General features: G+C 37.4%; 1 protein-coding gene across 4 annotated transcripts in view; it reads right to left on the reverse strand.

The window, feature by feature from the left end:
* PDLIM5 (PDZ and LIM domain 5) overlaps positions 1-19,467 on the reverse strand; it is a 79,901-nt gene that overhangs the window by 22,670 nt on the left and 37,764 nt on the right. For all 4 annotated transcript variants that reach the window (XM_084285550.1, XM_084285549.1, XM_084285548.1 and 1 more), the window contains one exon: positions 18,658-18,809. In XM_084285550.1, coding sequence (XP_084141676.1) covers positions 18,658-18,809 — 152 coding nt within the window. The remainder of the gene's footprint in view (positions 1-18,657; positions 18,810-19,467) is intronic.

Below are 19,467 nucleotides of genomic sequence, written 5' to 3' on the forward strand. Positions count from 1 at the left end.
TGGAGTGCTACTCCTTGGTCCAATCCTGAAAGCACTTTTCAGAGGAAAAAAGTCCCAGACCTCAGCTGCTCCCTACAATGCTTTCTAGGCATGCATTTGACTTGGAGCTAGAACATGAATAACATGAAACATTGGTCTCTGTACAGTAAATTACACTTCTTGGGTGATCTCTTTTGACAAATATGAAAAGTTCAACTGTCCAAATATATTTTCTTAATGCATTTATGTTAAGCAGATCAGGAACCAGTATTGTTTTTCTTGGTCATCTGCTATCTCCAAGAGGAAATGTCCACAAACATGGAGAAAATACTTTAACGATCTGTGCAAGGCTTAAGATTTCTGCAATCTCATGCAAAAATGGAAAGCGACTCTTCACAGACTTGTGTAGTTAAACAAAGCTTGGGATGGATAGCAAGGTATGGAAGACAGAAAATAAATGCTTTCTTCTGGTCACCAAAAAGGGTCCAAACATGATATCCCATGGTCCTCACTCCAGCTGTGTCCAGTTGTGGTAGCCACATGAACAATACCTGTGACAGCTCTCACCGAGGTTGGTCCTTGCCTACCCATGACCTTTCTACAAAGCTTGGCCAGCCCCAGAGCTGCAGAGAGTTTGAAATGACTGCAACCATTTCAGGTCCCCAATCCCATAATGAAACATTTCGCCATCCACCATCTCAGAAATACAAGCTTCTTTTGGACCCTGCAGACATATCTGCCCTTCCTCCCCCCCCCTTCTTTTTTCCTTTTGCATCCCTGTCTGACCATTAACAAGCCACAGTAACCCATATCAGGGGATAGTATTGGACCATAAATGGCATATACTGTTATCTTCATTCCCACATTTTTCCCTAAATGGGTAGCAGCAAAGTCTGACAGATCCTTCTCAGGAAAAGCAATTAAAAATAAAATAAAATAAAAATAAAAATAAAAATAAAAAATAAAAAATAAAAATAAAAATAAAAATAAAAATAAAATAAAATAAAATAAAATAAAATAAAATAAAATAAAATAAAATAAAATAAAATAAAATAAAAAACACACAACAACAGTCAATGTAGGCAGGCAGGCAGATGCATAAAAAAGGAAAAAAAAAAAAAAGCCAAATAAGTCAAAAGGTAACAACAATTTGATGACTCATGATGAGAGAAGTCTATCTTGGTATTTAAAACACAAAAGCAAACAGCAGGAACTTGGTGCATCACAAGAAGGATTAGATGAATTCTTTGCATTTTTTAAGAACTAAATCATTTGGGTGAATTATACAATGAATAGGTTAGGGAAGAGTAAATATCTAATGTCTGCAATTGCTGCAGCTCACCCCCTTACTTCCTTTTGGCCTCACCCACAGTATGCAGCTATTCATGGTATCTCATCCTAACAAGGAGACATTCTCTCGTGCTAAAGTATTGTGGGGAAAAAAAAAAAAAAAAAAAAGAAAAAGAAAATGAAAAAAACACATCTCAGCCAAGAAAAATATCCATGATCAAAATTGAAGGCATAGCTTTAAAATAAAAATAGTCCCTGAAATTACATCTTCTGCCAAAGACTTACAAAAATCTACAACCTTCTCCACCTTTAAAAAAAAAAAAAAAAAAAAAAAAAAAAGAGGGAAACAAATGGAACAGCTTCACAGTGTCCTTTATTCAGATCTTGAGCAAATGGGTGGTGTCTGCTAAATATGGCAGAAACAGTTCAGGTCCAGCCCTGCAAGGTATTATCTTACTCCAGGAAGGATGCTAAGTGCCTCAGGCTGCATTATCTAAAGATAATAACACCAAATAACACCAGATGAAATCCCTCTCATTAAACAAATAACTTTCTCCTATCTCAGGAGAAATTCTGACCTTATTTTACTTCAAAGTGTTTTTGTTATTCCTAATATGAAAATAAACAAACACCTCTAAAGTAGGAATCCATCCTCCATGCCAAAATAAACCTACCAGATTAGTACCACCTTACAAGTACATTAAATGTATTTCTCCATTTTTTTTTTTTAAATAATCAACGATAATATTGATTTGATATAGTATTAATTTTAGCATTGACATTCTACTTTCCTCACCTCTGTGTATAAGACAATCTGCAGAGTGGTTTTTTGTCTGTTTTGTTGTCATTTGGTTTTGTTTGTTTGTTTTAGTATTTGTTGTAGTATTGTTGTTTTTAAACTATCTGCAACAACTACTTTGTCTGTCATTAAAATATTTGGCAAATGTAAGCAAGGAGCACTTGTTTAAAAACACAGCAAAGTGACCTATAGATTTTATTCCTTAGTTTGAAATATTAAGTCTGAAATTTACCTGGATCCTAAAAAAGTTCCCAACTAACCAAAAAAACTCTGTCAGCTTTTCAGAAAGGTGGCTAGGAAATGCAGGAAACAATCTTCAGTTATGTGAGATATCTAAATCTCTTCTCTCCAACATTTCCTGCCAAAAACACTTCCTAATATGGTAACCAAGAACTGATAAAGATTTTTTTTTTCTGATTTTTTTTAAACCACTGTGTTGTTTACTTGAGTTGTGCTGAAACCTGATATTGTCCCATCTCCTTTTGTTCCCCATTTTTTGAGGGGGAACTTCAATCTGCCCTTACCCAACTTGCTCGAAATCACACTAGAAGCTCACTGCTCCAAAATAGCCCCCTACAACCACTTCAAAAAGTCTAATTGGTATAAAAATCCTACAAAAATACTTTATAATTATGTTATTCACGTTGCTTCTTTTTAGGCAGCTCCAAGAGATGGTTTAAAAATTTGAAAAAAAAAAAAAAAAAAAAAATTGTCCCAGCATTCACTTAATTATCACCTGAATGTGGCGGTGGTTTATGAGTTAACAAGACTTGGTGGATAATGACTGACTTGAGCTCCTACCTTCCTTCCAAAACTTGGAAAGGAGATAACTGGCAACACTTCTAGCCAAGGGACTCCAAGATCACTATCAATAGCAGGCAGAGTTATGAATTTCAGTACTTGAGAAGCCTTGAATGGAAAATATTACACATTTTTGTTTTCACAAAAACTGTTATATATTATGCTTAGCACAGTATGTGTATTTTAGTGACTCCATGTGTCAAAGAAACTTATAGTCTGCTCTGGCGGAGTGGCTTTGTATGTAAAGGAAAAATAATCTGTTAGTAATTGAGAAGCATTAGTTAGCCCTGAAGTCACTGTGCTCATTAAAATTTTGGCTTTCTAAAATCTATAATGCATTTTAGGAATGTACTACACATTCCGGTTTTTTTGCACAGATACTTAGGAGTTCTAGGGGATGCTATACAGTCAATAGACTCGCTAGCCTGGTTTTAGTTGTTTTCGTACCAAAAGCAAGTGATAAATGTCCCCTCTGCTTTTTCCAAAATTCTTTCTTTTCTGTTGAAACATACTGCTTAGTAAAGCAGCAGTCATAGCTTGAACATAGCAAACAGATTAGCAACAAAGCAAGCCTTTCAAAACAACTGCCTCTCAGATATCCCATTTAATTACCCCCTGAAAACTTAATTATCCAAAAGCAACATCAAACGTCAGCTTAGGAAGCATCTCACCTGCTGACAGATTCTCTATAAATTCTGTGTGTCTGTTTCAAGACAATGGCTTCCAGACTCTTAAATTTCACTAGTTTGTATTTTGGAAGATTTCTGCTCAGCCACTGCGTAAAACTAACTTCTCAAATCTTCATTTAAAAAAAAATAAATAAATCTTTTCAGTGGTATTTTAATATCATGTTAATAAGAATTAGGAAAGTTAGGACACCAAAGCTTGCCAAAACTGTGGGAGAAAAATTCTCAGCTGACATTATAAGCTTAGAAGTTCTAAGGCATTCAGGGGAATACTGAAGACCCAAAAATGTGAAAACATATAAATCTGTTGTGAATTTAAATGTGACAGAGATTGAAATCATTTGCAAATTGTATTTAATGATAGATTATACTCAGTTTACGCAAGAATACTGTAAAAAAAAAAAAAATAAGACCTAAACTTTCTCCAACAATTTGCAAAGTATGCACCAAACACTTTGTTCACATCAAGCTCAGTTAAACTAAGCTGAGAAAACACATGTAAACAAGAATAAGAACCATTTACTTAGTTTATAAGAGAAGTAGATATCATTAAGTTAAAAAAAAAAAAAAAAGTTCAGTTCTGGGTCACAGGGACACAACTCCACCATAGCCAGGCAAGTGCTTTTTTGAATGTCTAAGACAAGCGAGTAAATTAGTCCCAATTTTTCAGCAGGACAATTACTACCTGAAGTGTTGCTGAAATATTTGCAAGTTGTTTGTTTGTTTGCTTTCTCCTCCATGCCATTTTTCCTACCATTTTTGTTTTTAAACTTTCATGGATCAGATTCGAGGGCAAGTCTTTGCCATCAGATTTTTGCAGAGGCAGCATCAGATGCTCCCCTTGGACTGATTAGTTGCCTTGGACCTGGGGAGGACAAATATCTGACAATTCCAGCAGCGGCCAGCAGTGTCAGGTCGTGTGCAGGACAGAGGAGGGTTGTAGAGCAAACACAAAGCAAATACAGCAGGTTAAAAGGACAGTTCAAAACCTTTATAAAGATTATGTAGCATCTTCTCAAGACACTTTATTCATCACAAGAAGGAAGGGAATTTTTGTGCTCCAAGCACTTTTTGAAAAGAGGCTCAAACACTGAAGAGCTCAACCAAAAAAGAGCAAGAGATCAGAAGGAAAGCATGTCCTGTGAGGCTCTGCCCCAGCTAGGTTCCAAAGCCCTGTCAAAACCAGAAGTTGCTGCATCTCCATGAATGAAATAATGTGCACATGAGCTATTGCAAAGACAACATGCTTTTTTTTTTTTTTTTTCTGGGGGGAATAAGCATTCAGCAGCAACTGAACTGAAGGGTGAGGGTTAGAATCCTCGGCACTTCCTAGCACAGGTCTTGAGTGACAAAGTTGACAAAGACTCAGAGCAGCTGGAGACCTTGCCAAAAGCAGAAAAGGTGTACAGAAGTGGATAAAGATTTACATTTTCATCCTGGCAAGCTCACCATGTGTTAAGTGAAAGAAGAGATACATTGTGCTCAAAGCTAGAGGAAAAAAACAATTAAAGGAGAAAAAAAAAAAAAATCAATGTGAGAACATAGTTTCCTTTTGCACGCAGCACAATCACCTTGATGCTGTCAGCCTGCCTGGGATGAGAGTTACACTGGCAGATACAAGAGCCAACACCCATAAGACCCCAATTTAATTGTTAGTTACAAATGTTTATGATAATCAAACCCACATCTCTTGTGTAAGCACCCAGGTTTTCACCATGCAGAGGTTACAAAGCCCTCCTTCTCAGTGGGGTTTACTTCTCATCACCCCCCCTTCTCAGCTGAATCATCAGATACCAGCCAGAACGGGTCTGGATACCAGACGAACAGGTTCACTGATCCAGCACACTCCTCTTTCAGACAAAGCCCTCCCTGCCATTTTTCAGTTCTATGATTGTTCAGGCTTACCATTCAGACCAGAACATGTCCACTGAAACACATCCTATTCAGTGTCAGGCCAAAACACGTCCTATTGGAAAATGTGAGGCAGTGGTGGGACGTAAAACCAACATGTGCACAGCTTTCTTATTCAAGTTACAAGCAAAGCTCAATTTTACTTCTAACACTGAAGTAACAGCAGCATTAAGAAATGCAAATCAAAGGGCTATTTTACAGGGCAATGAAACTTTGCAGACTATTTTGCACCAGAGCTTCCAAGAGCACAGTTTTCTTTGCATATTTTCTCATAGGAAAAACCTCTTCGGGAAGTGGAACCTGTGTGCCCTCTAAAATCCACATATTATTTAGCAGTTCAAAGCAGAATAATGTTATCACTGAAAGGTTGGAACAAATTTAATCATCAGTATTTGCCTAGTAGGATCTTGGCAACAAGAAAACATCTGGAGGGAGAACACAGACACTTTAGTCCACAAGGAATTAAACTGTGTGGTGCTGGTCATCATGATAATTTATGTAATACCTTCCACTGAAGTTCTCAGAACCTCAACAGTTATCAAGAAAATTCAGATTTTACTCTGCAAACAGTAGATAAAGATTATCTGCAGAAGAAAAAGAGGAACCTTCTAATTTTAGGAAATAAAACACTGAAGCCAAACCAAGCCTTCAGAAAATCCAAAAGTGGTACTAGAAAGCATGCATTTAAAACTATGTTTAATCACTAAATCCACTCTGACAAATAAAAACAACATCTGAAATATCAAGATCACTTACAGAAAATGTATTTTGCAAATAATCCATTTTAAATAAAGTTGTAATTAGATGTAAATTTGTAATTAGTTGTCTCACACAGCAGATAATATTACTAAAGAAACAAAGGTTCTGCTAAATTGTGCTGCAGTGTTTATGAAGCTTTATTGGCCATCACTGTGAAAACTGTGGAAGTCCGTTACAAAATTAGGAAATGAAAGCCAGAATTGTGTTAACGGTCTCCTGAACAGTAATACTTGATGACTATCACTTCAAATAAAACAAAATATAACAAAATCATAAAAATAGTACTTTTCTGATGGCTTGCTGTAACTCATCAAAGAAAAAAAAAAAAAAACACATCATATTCAGGATTATTTATACATGGGAGGAAAAGTTACCATCCTGAAATACAGCTGTGAACCTTTTCTAGAGATGAACTAAAAAGTAGGACCAAACTAGGACGCTACATTAAGAACAAATACCATCACATATTAACAGTCAACATTGGAAGATAGGAAGAATTCAATGTTTTAGGTTCTGCATTTTTCTGAAAAATATATCCAGCTCCTCACTTCCACCTGAAGCCCCCCAGGGATGCATGTTCCTTTCACTCTTCTATGCTGTGCAAGGAGAGGTGACAACAAAAACTAAAAATCACCCAGAGCAAATGTCTACAGCCACTGCAAATCTTGAAAATTTGGGAAATGATGACTAGGAAAGGCTAAGCTGGTATTGCATTGTCAGCTGAGGGCACATGCTTCACCCTTATGCAGGAAGTTGCCACATCTACCTATTAAATAGAAGCTTTATAGCATATCGCACAGTTATCAACAGTCAGCAAAACGAACTCTTGTAGTAAGAGATTTATTAGAGATCCAAAATGAAGATTAGCTTAGTTTTATTCCTGTTTTCCTACACATATGTAATGCTTGGAAACTCATTCAATCTACCAATTAGAAGAGTTGTTGCTATTAAAAACTGCTTGGAAAGTGAGGTTGATCGACTTAACAGGCAAGCAAAACTGTATCGAGGAGTTTGCAGTCTGAAGATTACCATTAGGCAATGGTCAGGCTCTTTGTAATGCTAGTTACCACATCAATCAGCCTAGATCTTGTGTATTAAATTTCAGCTTGCAAACATTAGTTTACTGCTTACAGCACAAAATAGAAATTTAACCATGCAGAGTACATTAGACAATTCCCTGCTGTCCACAAGGATAAGCCCTCAAGTCTGCTTCTTCACTTTCTGGAAGAATGCACGTGCTGACATCGAATGAGATGCTCTAACTTCCATGTATTTCCAAGTAATTACACAGCTTCAGATAAAATATATTTGAATAAAGTATCTTTGTTCCTGTCTTCACAGACAGAAATCAATTGTCGTCTCTCAGCTGGAGTACAGCTAATAGTTTTAGTTTTAAAGTAGAGTTTAGTTTTAAAATAGAGAGAAAATAGACTTTTATATTAATACTTTTGGCTTGATGTTTTGATGTACAGGAACTTTTTAATGTTTTGCTTGTGTAAAACTGCTTTTAAAACTTGCATAATCCTTTTCACTGTATTATTTTTATTTTAACAGTTGAGTCTTTGTTTTAAAAAGTCTCATATCATTGTACATCAGAGTAATTTAATCCCCAAACATTTAGTGGAACTATTTCAGAAGGCAATTATTACCCTATTCATCTTAAACATAGGAATTAAAGAATACAGTTTATATAATAACAAGTGGTAAACATTTATTCTATTCTCTGACATATTGGAAAGATTATGCATGATTTCTGATCTTACAGTAAGGTAGGGTCAGCAAAATCACATCACTTAAAAAAAAAATCTTACTTCCCTGTCTGAAAACAACTTTTTTTTAATGAAAACAGCAAATTAAATAAAGGATACATTTTAGCACTGGATTTAACCATATTTGTCAGATTGGTTGTGCTATGCAACAACCTGTACAAAGCAAAGGTATAGACATTTCTCACTAGTTAAAGCACAAAGCAAGAATACTGGTTAAGGCCCTTTAGTTATGACTTGATCCCTTGCAGACAGAGAACCCACCACTTTCTCCCTTTGTTTTCAGCAAAGGATTCTCAGATTACACAAGACTTGCAAAATTTCCAACCTGGCTGCTCATAAACCTCTGTGGATCATAAAATCTGAGCTATCCCCCCAAGGGTTTTGCAACCGGCTAGTGTTATTATATTAAGGACTCAGAATATGAGGACTGGTATCCTGAATTGTGTTTATGGGCTCTCAGTTTGTGAGAGTTCATGACGACCTCCTTCTTTTCCTGTCAATGAGGGTGGGATTTTGAAATCACCTCCTAATCTGACTGAACTGTGGTTCAGCCCACAGCAGTACATAGATATAAAACATAAAGCACAAAGGTAAATTTGCTTAAATTGTTACAATCTAAAGGTGACCTTTTCATTTCCCTGGGGCCAAACAAACCAGGAGAAGAAGGGGAAAAAAAAGACATTAAAGACATTGCATACTTCCTCTTCATTCTTCACTGAAATAAATATTTAATTGCAGGGCTTTACTTCATTTTCTTTGACTCTTTTTTTGTTTTGTTTTGTTTTGTTTTTTGGTTTGGTTTGGTTTGTTTTTTTTTTCTTTTTTCTTTTTTTAAGTGCTCTGTATAACCAGGCTTTTCCTGCATTTGTATTAATGATATGGTAGGGGGGAAATATATATATTTTTTTTATTTTATTTTATTTTACTATAATTTTGGTTACATACATAAATTTATACAGCAAAAAAAAAAAAGTCTTTAAACTTAAAGTTGAAGGAAACATTTTGACGCTCAGTAAATAATGATCTGCCCATGGTAACTGGCATTCTCCACTATAAATTTACTATGTACACTATGTATTTATGCTCCTGTGTTACTGAAACACCTTTACAAGTTCTTATTCGTTGCAGCCCTACCGATCTCCGACAAGGCTCTAAGGTACCCACCATGTGGAATGCTACTATCACTTAGCTAGCCCTCACTCCCACCCATTTTTCTGGCAGATGTGTAAGGACCACCCCCCCCAAAAAACAGAAACCACTGAACTCCATTTTTACCCTGCAATCTTCCATTTCCATCCCAGCAACTTTCCTTTGATCTTCAAGGCAACTCTTTAGTTTGTTAGGTTCGTTTAGTTGCAGAATGTTTTGTGGTTCATCTAATTGCTAGCTGACGTGCAGCAAAATGCTGCGCACAACAAAAGGTTTTGAATTCCAGCTGGAAGCAAGAGATGAACCCTTCCATTTATTTAGTTTGTGGGCAGACTTTCCAAAGGCATGGCTTAGCCAGCAAAACCTGTTCAGCTGCTGAACAAGGAGCAAAAACTTTCTATCTTGGCTCCAATAAACAAGAAGTGCAAACGTTTACAGACCAAGACACCTCTGCATGCAAAGAAGAAACCAGAGTCTCCATTAGCTTTGAATTCTTCCCACAGTCTTCTGCCCAACACTGCTTAATTTCAAAACCAGATGAAAACATAAGGCCCTAGGGTGACTGGGTTGCTTGCACTGCAACATACTGCATAAAAGGCCACACGCAAAACCCTTTCAGCTTCAGAAAAGCTCCTGTTAAGATGTAAACATATGAGCCTTCAAGCCTTCAGGTCAGCTATCACCCTGCACCTCAGCCACACAGCAATAGTCGCAGCATCAGATGCGGTGAGGGAAGGCAACAGTCCTTGCTTTGAGAGGAGAAGGAAGTCTTCAACAAAACATGACCAGCAGAGCTGAGGGAGGTGTGAAAACCACCAGGCTCCAGACCAGCAGTGCCTCACGTCCAAGCCTTGATGTTGGTGTTTACGAAGCTGACAAGAACTTTAGGAGCCTGCACAGAGCTCATAGTATTTACTTCAAAGAAACAGGCTCAAAAACATATTCTGCAAATTTCTAAGTTAAAAGTGGCTTTCTAACCAGCACCTGGTGGCTGTACCTTGCACAGCAGTGTTTCTCCTGCAACCCCCCTGCAGAGCAGTATCACCTAGAGCACATTGCACAGGATGACATCCAGGTGAGTTTTGAATATCACCAGAGGAGGAGACTCCGCAGCCTCTCCAGACAACTTGTTCCAGTGCTCTGTCACCCTCACAGTAAAGCAGTGCCCTCTTAAATTTACATGGAACTTCCTGTGCTTCAGTTTGTGCCTGTTGTCTCTGGTTCTGTCACGAGGCACTACTGAAAAGAGCCTGGCTCCATCCTTTTGATACCCTCCCTTCAGATACTTATACACATTGATAATATCCCTTCTCAGTCTTCTCTTCTCCAAGCTATACAGGCCCAGCCCTCTTAGCCTCTCCTCGTATGACAGGTGCTCCCATCTGCTATCTTAGTAACCCTCCACTTGTATCTCTCCAAGAGACTCACATCCCTCTTGTACTGGGCAGCCCAGAACTAGACATGGTACTCCAGGTGAGGCCTCACCAGGGCTGAGGAGATGGACGGGGTTACCTCTCTCAGCCTGCTGGCAACACTCGTCTTAATGCAGCTCAGGATACCACAGGGGCCCATTGCTGGCTCATGGACAGTCAGAGTCAAGAAGTGTTTTCAGATTTCTGAAATCAGATGAGTTCTGTGCTGCTGGAATAGAGAATCTGGAAACCAGGAGATGGACTACATAACAGTCACCAGACGGTTTTACTCAATATGCTCAGAGGGATGTTTTATTTTGCTTTGCCTTATTGCTTTTCCTGCCTGGTCATGCAGGCTCTCTCCCGCAGCCATAAGTGATATGTTTTTGTTTTTAATGGAGGCTCTTCTATTACCAAGTTTTCCTATTTCTAAATACCTGGCTTTGTAACTTGAACACTTCTTTGCATGGAAAGGTGCTTCCAATTCCATCAAAACAATAAGATGAAACAAGACCAAAAAGACTCAGGAATTTTAATATGCTGAGCAAGACAGATCCCTACCTGCATCGTTAAGCCAGTTAATTCATTCCACAAACCACAACTGTTCTGAGCTTACAGACTACTGAAAGCTTATATAACTGCTCTTATTTTCTTCTTTGAAATAAGAAATACTTCAGCTGAGAGCTTGACATCTTTCTGTTGACAGCTCCAGATGTGGATGGCAGCCCGCTCACACCCTTCTCTCTGTTACCCATCTGGCTTCCTCCCACCCCAGTCCTCTCATACTTTTCCAATCTGCTTCACCTCTTTCCCTCTCTGGATGCCCTTCACTTCTCCCCCTGACTTTCCAAACCTGTCTCATGCCCCTCTTTACAGTCACACCAACACCTTTTTTCTTGGCACAGGCTGCTGCATGTCCACCCTCACAGCCACGCATGCCTCAGGCTTTGCAAGCCCAATGTCCTCAACCCAGTCTGGCCTAGAAGAGCCACCGTTTTTAAGTAACAAAGCTTTACCAAACACATCTATACCGATTTCCCAAGATGTACAGCCTGGACTGGCTTTTCAGACAGATATCTTTAATACACCAAGTCTTTAAGACTTCAAGTTCCTCATCATTTAGTAAATGGGATTTACTTTCTAGTAAAACTTCTAGAAAAGTCTCTGGTCAATAACAAATTTCAACAGGACTGCTTGAAGTTTCACAACATTATAAGCAGCTCTTCTGAGCAAGCTACCTGAACAACCATTGTCTCCAAGCCTAGCGACATATAAGAATAATAAGAGCAAACCTCTGTCTGGGAACCACTATTTTTCAGCCAGTTTATTTTCAGGCATAATTATTCAAAACTAATATTACTGATTGAGGGCAACAATCTAGGATTGAGGAATAAGTTCCCAAAGTTTTTGACTTGCAGCTAAACAACAAATGTATAGTTATTTCCATACTCATACCCATATGACCTCTATCAAGTTTATTTTTTTCCCATGTCTCAGCTCATTTTCAGAAGGGATATTGGTGCTTATTTCCTTAATTAGCCAACACTCAGTTTAGACATCCTTGAAACAGGAGTAATGCAAGAACTATTACAGAAAGAATTCCAGCAAAAACATATTGTCAAATTTAGAAGAAGAAGAAAAAAAAAGACTCACGTCATGATCTTTTAAACAAATTTAGTGCATATATTCAACTAGCACAGGAAATACAATCTTATTTTATATGCTAAAAAAGCAAATAACTGAAGAAAAAAAAACTAAAATAAAAATGCCTATGTAAGGGAAACAATGATGACTAGTAAACCAAAGTGGGAGAAAAATAAGACTTCCTAATGCATTCTTATCATAGCTTTCTTATAAGTTTATCCTTATATGGTTTATGGAAACAAAATATCCACCCCAAGCAACCCATGACTCATAAACCTTAAGTACAAGTCTTAACCATCACCTAAAGTGAAACTTATGTTGTTAGTAATTTGAAATCCTTCCTATACTTCTATTATTCTAGTGATTCTTTTTTAATTTACTTCATTGTTTAATTATGATTTTATTTTTATTATAAGAACCTCTCCTGACATTTTATTTAGTTGTTATACTGTTTTCTCACCTTTCCATGGAGACTATTTAAACTTTTTACCTTTAGGACTTCTGATTCCTGTAACAACAACTAATCCTGGCTCTTTTGATCAGTGGTACCGTTTCCTGCACTGCTGATATTTATTTTTGTGAGACAAAACAGTTTACAGCCAGGCTACATTAGCGGAATATTTTGACACCTAAGGAACAAAGCACTGAAAAGGTTCTTAAAACTTTGTCTATATCAAATTGTCTCACTTCCCTATTTTTCAAAATGGAAATGAGACTATACATTTTGTCCATATAATTTGTCAGAATACAAATTACTCACAGCAAAAAGCTCTTCTTCCTGTACATTTCCCTAGCGTATCAGGACTCTTGAAAAAATAAATGGTAATATCATTTCATTGTTTTTTATTAAAAGCAAGACTGGGAACAATAAAAATAGTGAGTAAAAAACATACGGAGCTAGTCTTACTGCAGACAACCCTTTCTGAAATGGATAAGTTGAAAAACGAACTTAAGAAACAGAAATCAAATTATCCATAACAGTTTTTCCTTATTACCCCACCGTAAACCATGAGAATTTCAGATGTTCTTAAGCTGGAAGTCTAGACTTTGTATTTCCTGAAAGAAAACCTGAAAAGATGAGGGAGAATACTGTGATAAAGATTTCATACTCAGGAGAGAAGGTAAAATAAATGTCACTGTTTTAAATACGTGGGCTTAGCAATTTGTAGAACCCAGCTTTAAGGCTCATCTGAACTTTGGCTCTGAATTTGTCCTGCCAACATGGACATCACAATTGCCCAGCAGGCTCTAGCCTCATAAGAGACTCTTGGACAAAACCAAGACAAAAACACATAGGCATTGATTGCATTGCAACACCCATGTTCATTTGCAATCCGTGAAGTCAACTGTTGCAGAGGCAGAAGAAGCGTTTAAGTAACTGTTCACGGCTAAGATACAGCACCCAAAAAAGACTTCTGAAGCACTGCAATATAGTGAGAGAGCGTCAAATAACCTCAAGAACCGTCCCCCTCCTTTCACTTCTCAAGCCAAATGATCCCAGTGCCTTATGTCCTAAAGGGCTAAGTTCTTAAGGATAGATGAATTAGAGAATTTTATGAATTAGAGAAGTTCCATATTACAAAACAATCAAACAAAGAAAAAAACATACCACCACTTTTCCAGGTTTTCTCTAGTGTTTGTTTGTGTGTTTTTTCTTAATCCCTGCGGTGCTGATTGCCACTGTTTCCAGAATTTTCATGGGTCTCATGCTCCCATGGAAGAGTAGAAATACACAATAATTATCATTCTCAATTCCAAAGAATCATTAAGGCAGAAGTCTGGAGAAACAATCCTTCAAAACAATATTTTAAATGGGTGATGGCTCTTAGTCCTTGATAAATACTGAAGATGAATATATAACCAAATGAATATATAACCAAAAAGCATTTGTTTTCCATCTGTCCTCATGGGATTGACAAAAGGGCTTCGACAGAAAAATAAAATATTGGGGTGCAAAAAGCAAGATCTGACAGAGATCCATACCACAAAGAAAAAATCCGTATCTATGAAATGCATCTAAAGTCTAAAAGGAAAAAAAAAAAAAAGAAAAAAAAAAAAAAAGGAAAAGCTAAAATCACCTGTTATAAAAGGGAAAAGAAAATAAGAAAATACACCCCCTTGTTTTTAAGCCATATCTAGTAAGAAAAATGAACAAATAACATCTCCAAAATATATTTAAAAATTTTTGAACTACAATGATAACCTTCATACTAACCAGGAAGAGTTATGTCCAGAACTAATTGATTTTAAAGACAACTACCTGAATATAGTTCCCACCACGTGGAAATATTAGGCACCTAGTGCTGTACACAGCTGTCAACTACAATTTTGTTTGTATTTAAGCAATCTCCAAGAAAAGTGGGCTTTCAATTATGACAGCTCTAATTCCAGTTCTTTCCAGTGGCAAAGACAGAATATTTTTATAAAATAGTATGTGATATTGCCTTACACATGAAGAAAGGAAGCTTTTACTCTCCCTTCAAATATTACGTTAACATTCATTTACAAGTTACAAAACATCTAAATTGGTCTTTCACAAGAGGTACATGAACATCTGCCTCCATAAACATACTCCTTTCAAGCTGTAACCAAAGCTTCTGAAGACATTGCTTTAAATACGCCTGCTGGGCTAAGTACTTCTTGCACCTTAATTTCTTTCTCTTCATTTTACTTATTTTTTTATTTATTTTCACTTTGCAAAAGGAACAGGTGAAGTCAAGTGAAAACCTGATCAGCAGTACAAAGTTGTAACAAATTAAAATATCTATAATATGGAAATTGGTCATAAGGACTTGTTTCTGTTGTTTTGGGCACATATATTCATGAATTAGTATATATACTATGTATATATACATATAGTATATATATATACATATATAATATATATAGTAGTATATATGTGTATATATGTAACTATATACATAGATATAAAAGCTGTAACTATATAAAATAATTTTTATTTTCAACTAACAATTGCTCTGATGATTTTAATTATTCTCTCCCAAGCAAGCTGCACAACCAGTTCCATGGTGAGGCAGGTCACGTACCCAGCAATTTTTCCTCATGTCACAATTATTTTCATATCACGCTAAAGTCTGTATGACCACATTCACTTCCACATGCTCAAGATTACACGAAACTCTGTCAAATTATAACCAATCACGGGTAAAGCAGCATCCATAGATGAGTATACAGTACTTCTTACCATTTATCTTGAACAAAGGTTATTGTTACCACCAGAAATGTACCAAATGGAAACACATTTTGGTTCTTATGACTGCCTTCACCAGAGTTCTTTTATGTCTTTCATAAAACAGTGCATGGACATGCTCACGCTACAAAAGCCATTAGCTTAAGCCATAACAACCTTCCAGTTTTCTTGGTCCCTAACGTAACGCACTGACCAACTGACCACTGTTTTTGTTTAAAACAGCAGAAAATTAGGAACACTGTCTAGAAATTTTTACATGTTTTTAGGACTAAGCTCAGCATTCTTATACCATAGCTCAAGCAATCAGTAGCCTATGTAGAAGTATACAAAAGCTCAAGTGTTTAAAAGAAAAAAAAATATGTAAAAAAAAGATTTTCTGTTTCCATTTATGGCACCAACACTGTTTTCACATTGACAGTATCTTCTCTTTAATCTTTCATGGGAGCAATAATGGCTCAAAATACTTTATTTGGTTTTGTTTTGTTTTGAGAGAAGAGACAGCAACAGAAGAATACTATTATGGAAATCTCTCAATATTAAAATGTCTTATCTCGCCACCCTGTTTATACCCTCAAGTCATTCTTCCCATGGGCAACCAGTATCTGCAGATAGCGTGAGCCAACCCAGCTTCCCAAAGCACTCTCTTCCAGCCTAAAAAAAATAAATAATCCATCAAAGCAAATCTTTCACAGGCAGGGGAGCCAGGGGTGCACTGCCCATGGCTTTGGTTTCATGGGATCCAGGCAGAATTAGAATCAGCTGAGCCCATGGGAGCACAGCACAGCCGCGAGACAGGACATCTGTCCCACCCCCAGATGCTGGGAGCTGAGGCTATTTCTTTGATCTTTGCTAGTCTGAACCCAGCTTAGCCTTCAGCCGTCAGGTAGCAGACGCCGGTGAATCACTTCCTAGGCAGGGTAGGAAGGGTGAGAACAGGAGGGGACTGGGCTAAACTCATGATTAATTCGATTTTCAAACCACAGAGCAGTCATCTCTGCACCCAATCAGACAAGTTACTGCCTGAATGGGACACACCTGCTATTCCTTTCTGATATCTGATATTAGCCCTGCCCATCAGTTTACAATGGTGGGAGAAAGTGGGTCAAACCCCTACACTGATGGTTACCTGCAGGGGTGACTCAGTGGGATCCTGGAGAGTGCATTTCCAAATGACCTGCTTGCCTTGTTGAGAACCCGAAAAGCAAATGACACACTCAACATGATGCATGATTCTTCTGATGAGCTGGTATAATACCTTTGTTTCATCAAGAATCTCTTAATGCCAACTTTACAAGTTTCACTGGAGAAGATGCCCCAGGCATGAGCCACGCCACAAGACATTCCTTTCTTCAGAGGCTGAGCAAAAAGAATCCCCTATTAAGGGCAGCTAGGACCAAAGTACAGAAGGACAACAGACAAAACAAGAAACAACAAGCAAGGCTGAAACTGTACCCTCTCAGAAAGGAAAGTGCTCAAACAACTACCTAACTACACGACATGTAGAGCTGGGAACAACCACCACCACCCTGGAGAACTAGACATTAATCAGACTTACAGCCATGTCATCTCTTATTTTTGCACTCTGAGAGGGGCATTCCTTTCAATAAAGGCAGTGTAATATGTCAGAAAAGGTAATAACTGGTGAAATTATACTGTTATGGGACTTAACACTCACTGAAGAACTTTGCACTGCTGAAGGAAGGCACAAGCAGGGTACAACGGCTGTTATTTTCTTTGATAACAAGAAAAGATGGTTCACATTATGTGATGGCTTCAGGGGTCGATTTTTATGCAAGATGCTCACTCACATCATTAAATAAAAATAGCAGTCTTCTAATAAAAGCCAATATTTAGCCCCAGGAGACTTTTGAGAGTCTAAAGGAATTTCTTGTGCTGCTGCTCTTCCTGCTTCGGTTCCACTAACCAGCACATGAGCATCCAACTCCCTTCTTCCAACCTCACCCAAAATATAGTCCCATGGTAACAGCGGTATGCTGAAATTCAAGAAACAGTACATTTCGGAATGGGGAGGTTGGCCCAAGCTCTAACTTCTATAGTATAAACTGCAATTAGCAAAAGGAGGCTGCAACTTTGAGTAACCTCAACAGCATTTTGAGAAACATTTCGCTCCAACACTGAGCTGCAGTATTTTCATCCATGTAACTCAAGAAATGACTTTTTTAAAAAATACATCATTCTGTAGTAGGGGGATTCAACTGGAGGTAATATATTGGGAAGTAATGCTTAAATAAATAGACCTATAAAGAAGCCAACTATTTACTAAGATGACAGAATTTCTGGAACTGGTCAGTGTTGTACCTCACTTTTGTCTTGAAAAAAATTGAACACATGTCCTCTCAATCAAAATCCAATGCACAGTTCAGTTTTGTGGAGCATTGAGTATTATATCTTGCTTCACTTTGACTGCTTTTCATGCTTTGCCATTTTGTTACCATTTACATGCAACATCAACTCATTAACCAAAAATAAGGTCAGATCTTCTATTAATAGTGTTCTAATGCCTCCCGCAATTTCTCCAGTAGTAGGTCCTAAACTAATTGTTTAAAAGAACATTTCACATTTTGTTTCATTATTTTTAGTGCTTGTTTGTTTAGTGACCAGATAGTCATCCTATGCAATAGTTCAATCTCACTACTGATGGTTCAAGAAAATTTTTATGGGGATATACTCAACCAGACTATTGCAGGCCTCTTGAGGGAGGGAAAAAAAAAAAAAAAGAGACTGGTCTGCCACATTAGCTGTTGTTCCAAATGCAGGAAGTTCAGAAAGGAAGCTGGATGACACTGTGGCAGCTAGATGTAATGAGAAGTTTACAAATAAAATAACGATGTAGGACTTGACACAAAAAGATATGTCCCCAGTCAACTGGAAGAATAGAGCAGAAAAAGTCTGGTGAAACCTGTTTTTTGATTAAAAACTGTTAATGAAACTGAAATTCAAAACGAAGAGGCAATAGACTTCATACAATATAGAGGAGGTGACAGAAGGTTGGAAAAGGTCTTTGTCTATTCATGTAATTAACAACTAATAAGTTTTCTAAAATGCTATAAATCAAGACACATTTCAGGCTACAGCAGTGTATCTTTCAATCACGGCCATTTAACTCTATGCACTTTGCCAAACCACTTACATGTTTTTATCCTCCAAACAACTGTTACGATGATGATTAATTCTCCTTCCAAAAAAAAAAAAAAAAAAAGAGAGAGAGAGAGAAAAGCTGCCTTACCTTTGCAGAGTCATGTTCAGATTGCCTGTACACGCCTTGATCTTGTTTTGTGCTTCTAGATGAGTCATTCCGTCAGTACTTATCCCATCAATGGTGAGAACCACGTCGCCAATCCCCACGTGTGCTCGAGCTGCCTTTCCACCGTCACTAAGCTGAAATACCATGAAAATGGCAAATGAGAAACTTGTATTCAAGGAATATAAACATAAGTCATTCAGGACCTCAAAAGATTATTTATACACTGTGGTGCTCATAAAAACGGAAATGGAAAATAAAAAGTTATCATTTCTCCTTTGTGAGGATGTTCCTGTGGAAGTTACAGTATATCTACAATCTTTCTTTCTGGTAAAGCAATGTTTATAATTTCTTATTTCATGTGAATGACAGGAAAAGCATTGCACAGCATTATCCATTTTTCAAAACCAAACTCGACTTCTACTTCACTGGCTGACAGCAATCACTAAGAGACTGACACAGGGATTGACACACAAGATTTCCTGGATGCTACATTTCAGTTTCTTATCTCTTCACATCAGAAAATTCTCATAGAGGAGAAGAGAGGAAGGTTAAACCTTTTTTTTTTTCCATACTAGATTTTCAATGTAAGCCATCTATTCAAAGTTTATGTATTTGTCAATGGCTGCTCATGTGTATGGAAGACGTCATTAGTAGTGAAACTGACTTTTCCCCAGCTGCAAATACTAGAAAGTCAAAAGTTCAACACTGCAGACAGGCCAGTTAGAGGACTTTGTTTTGCCTTGTTCTTGGTGGGTTTATAGTCCCAGCCACCCACAGCACATTCAGAACAGA

The sequence above is a fragment of the Netta rufina genome (genome assembly GCF_964035555.1).
Source record: "Netta rufina genome assembly, chromosome: 4".
Lineage (NCBI taxonomy): Eukaryota > Metazoa > Chordata > Aves > Anseriformes > Anatidae > Netta > Netta rufina.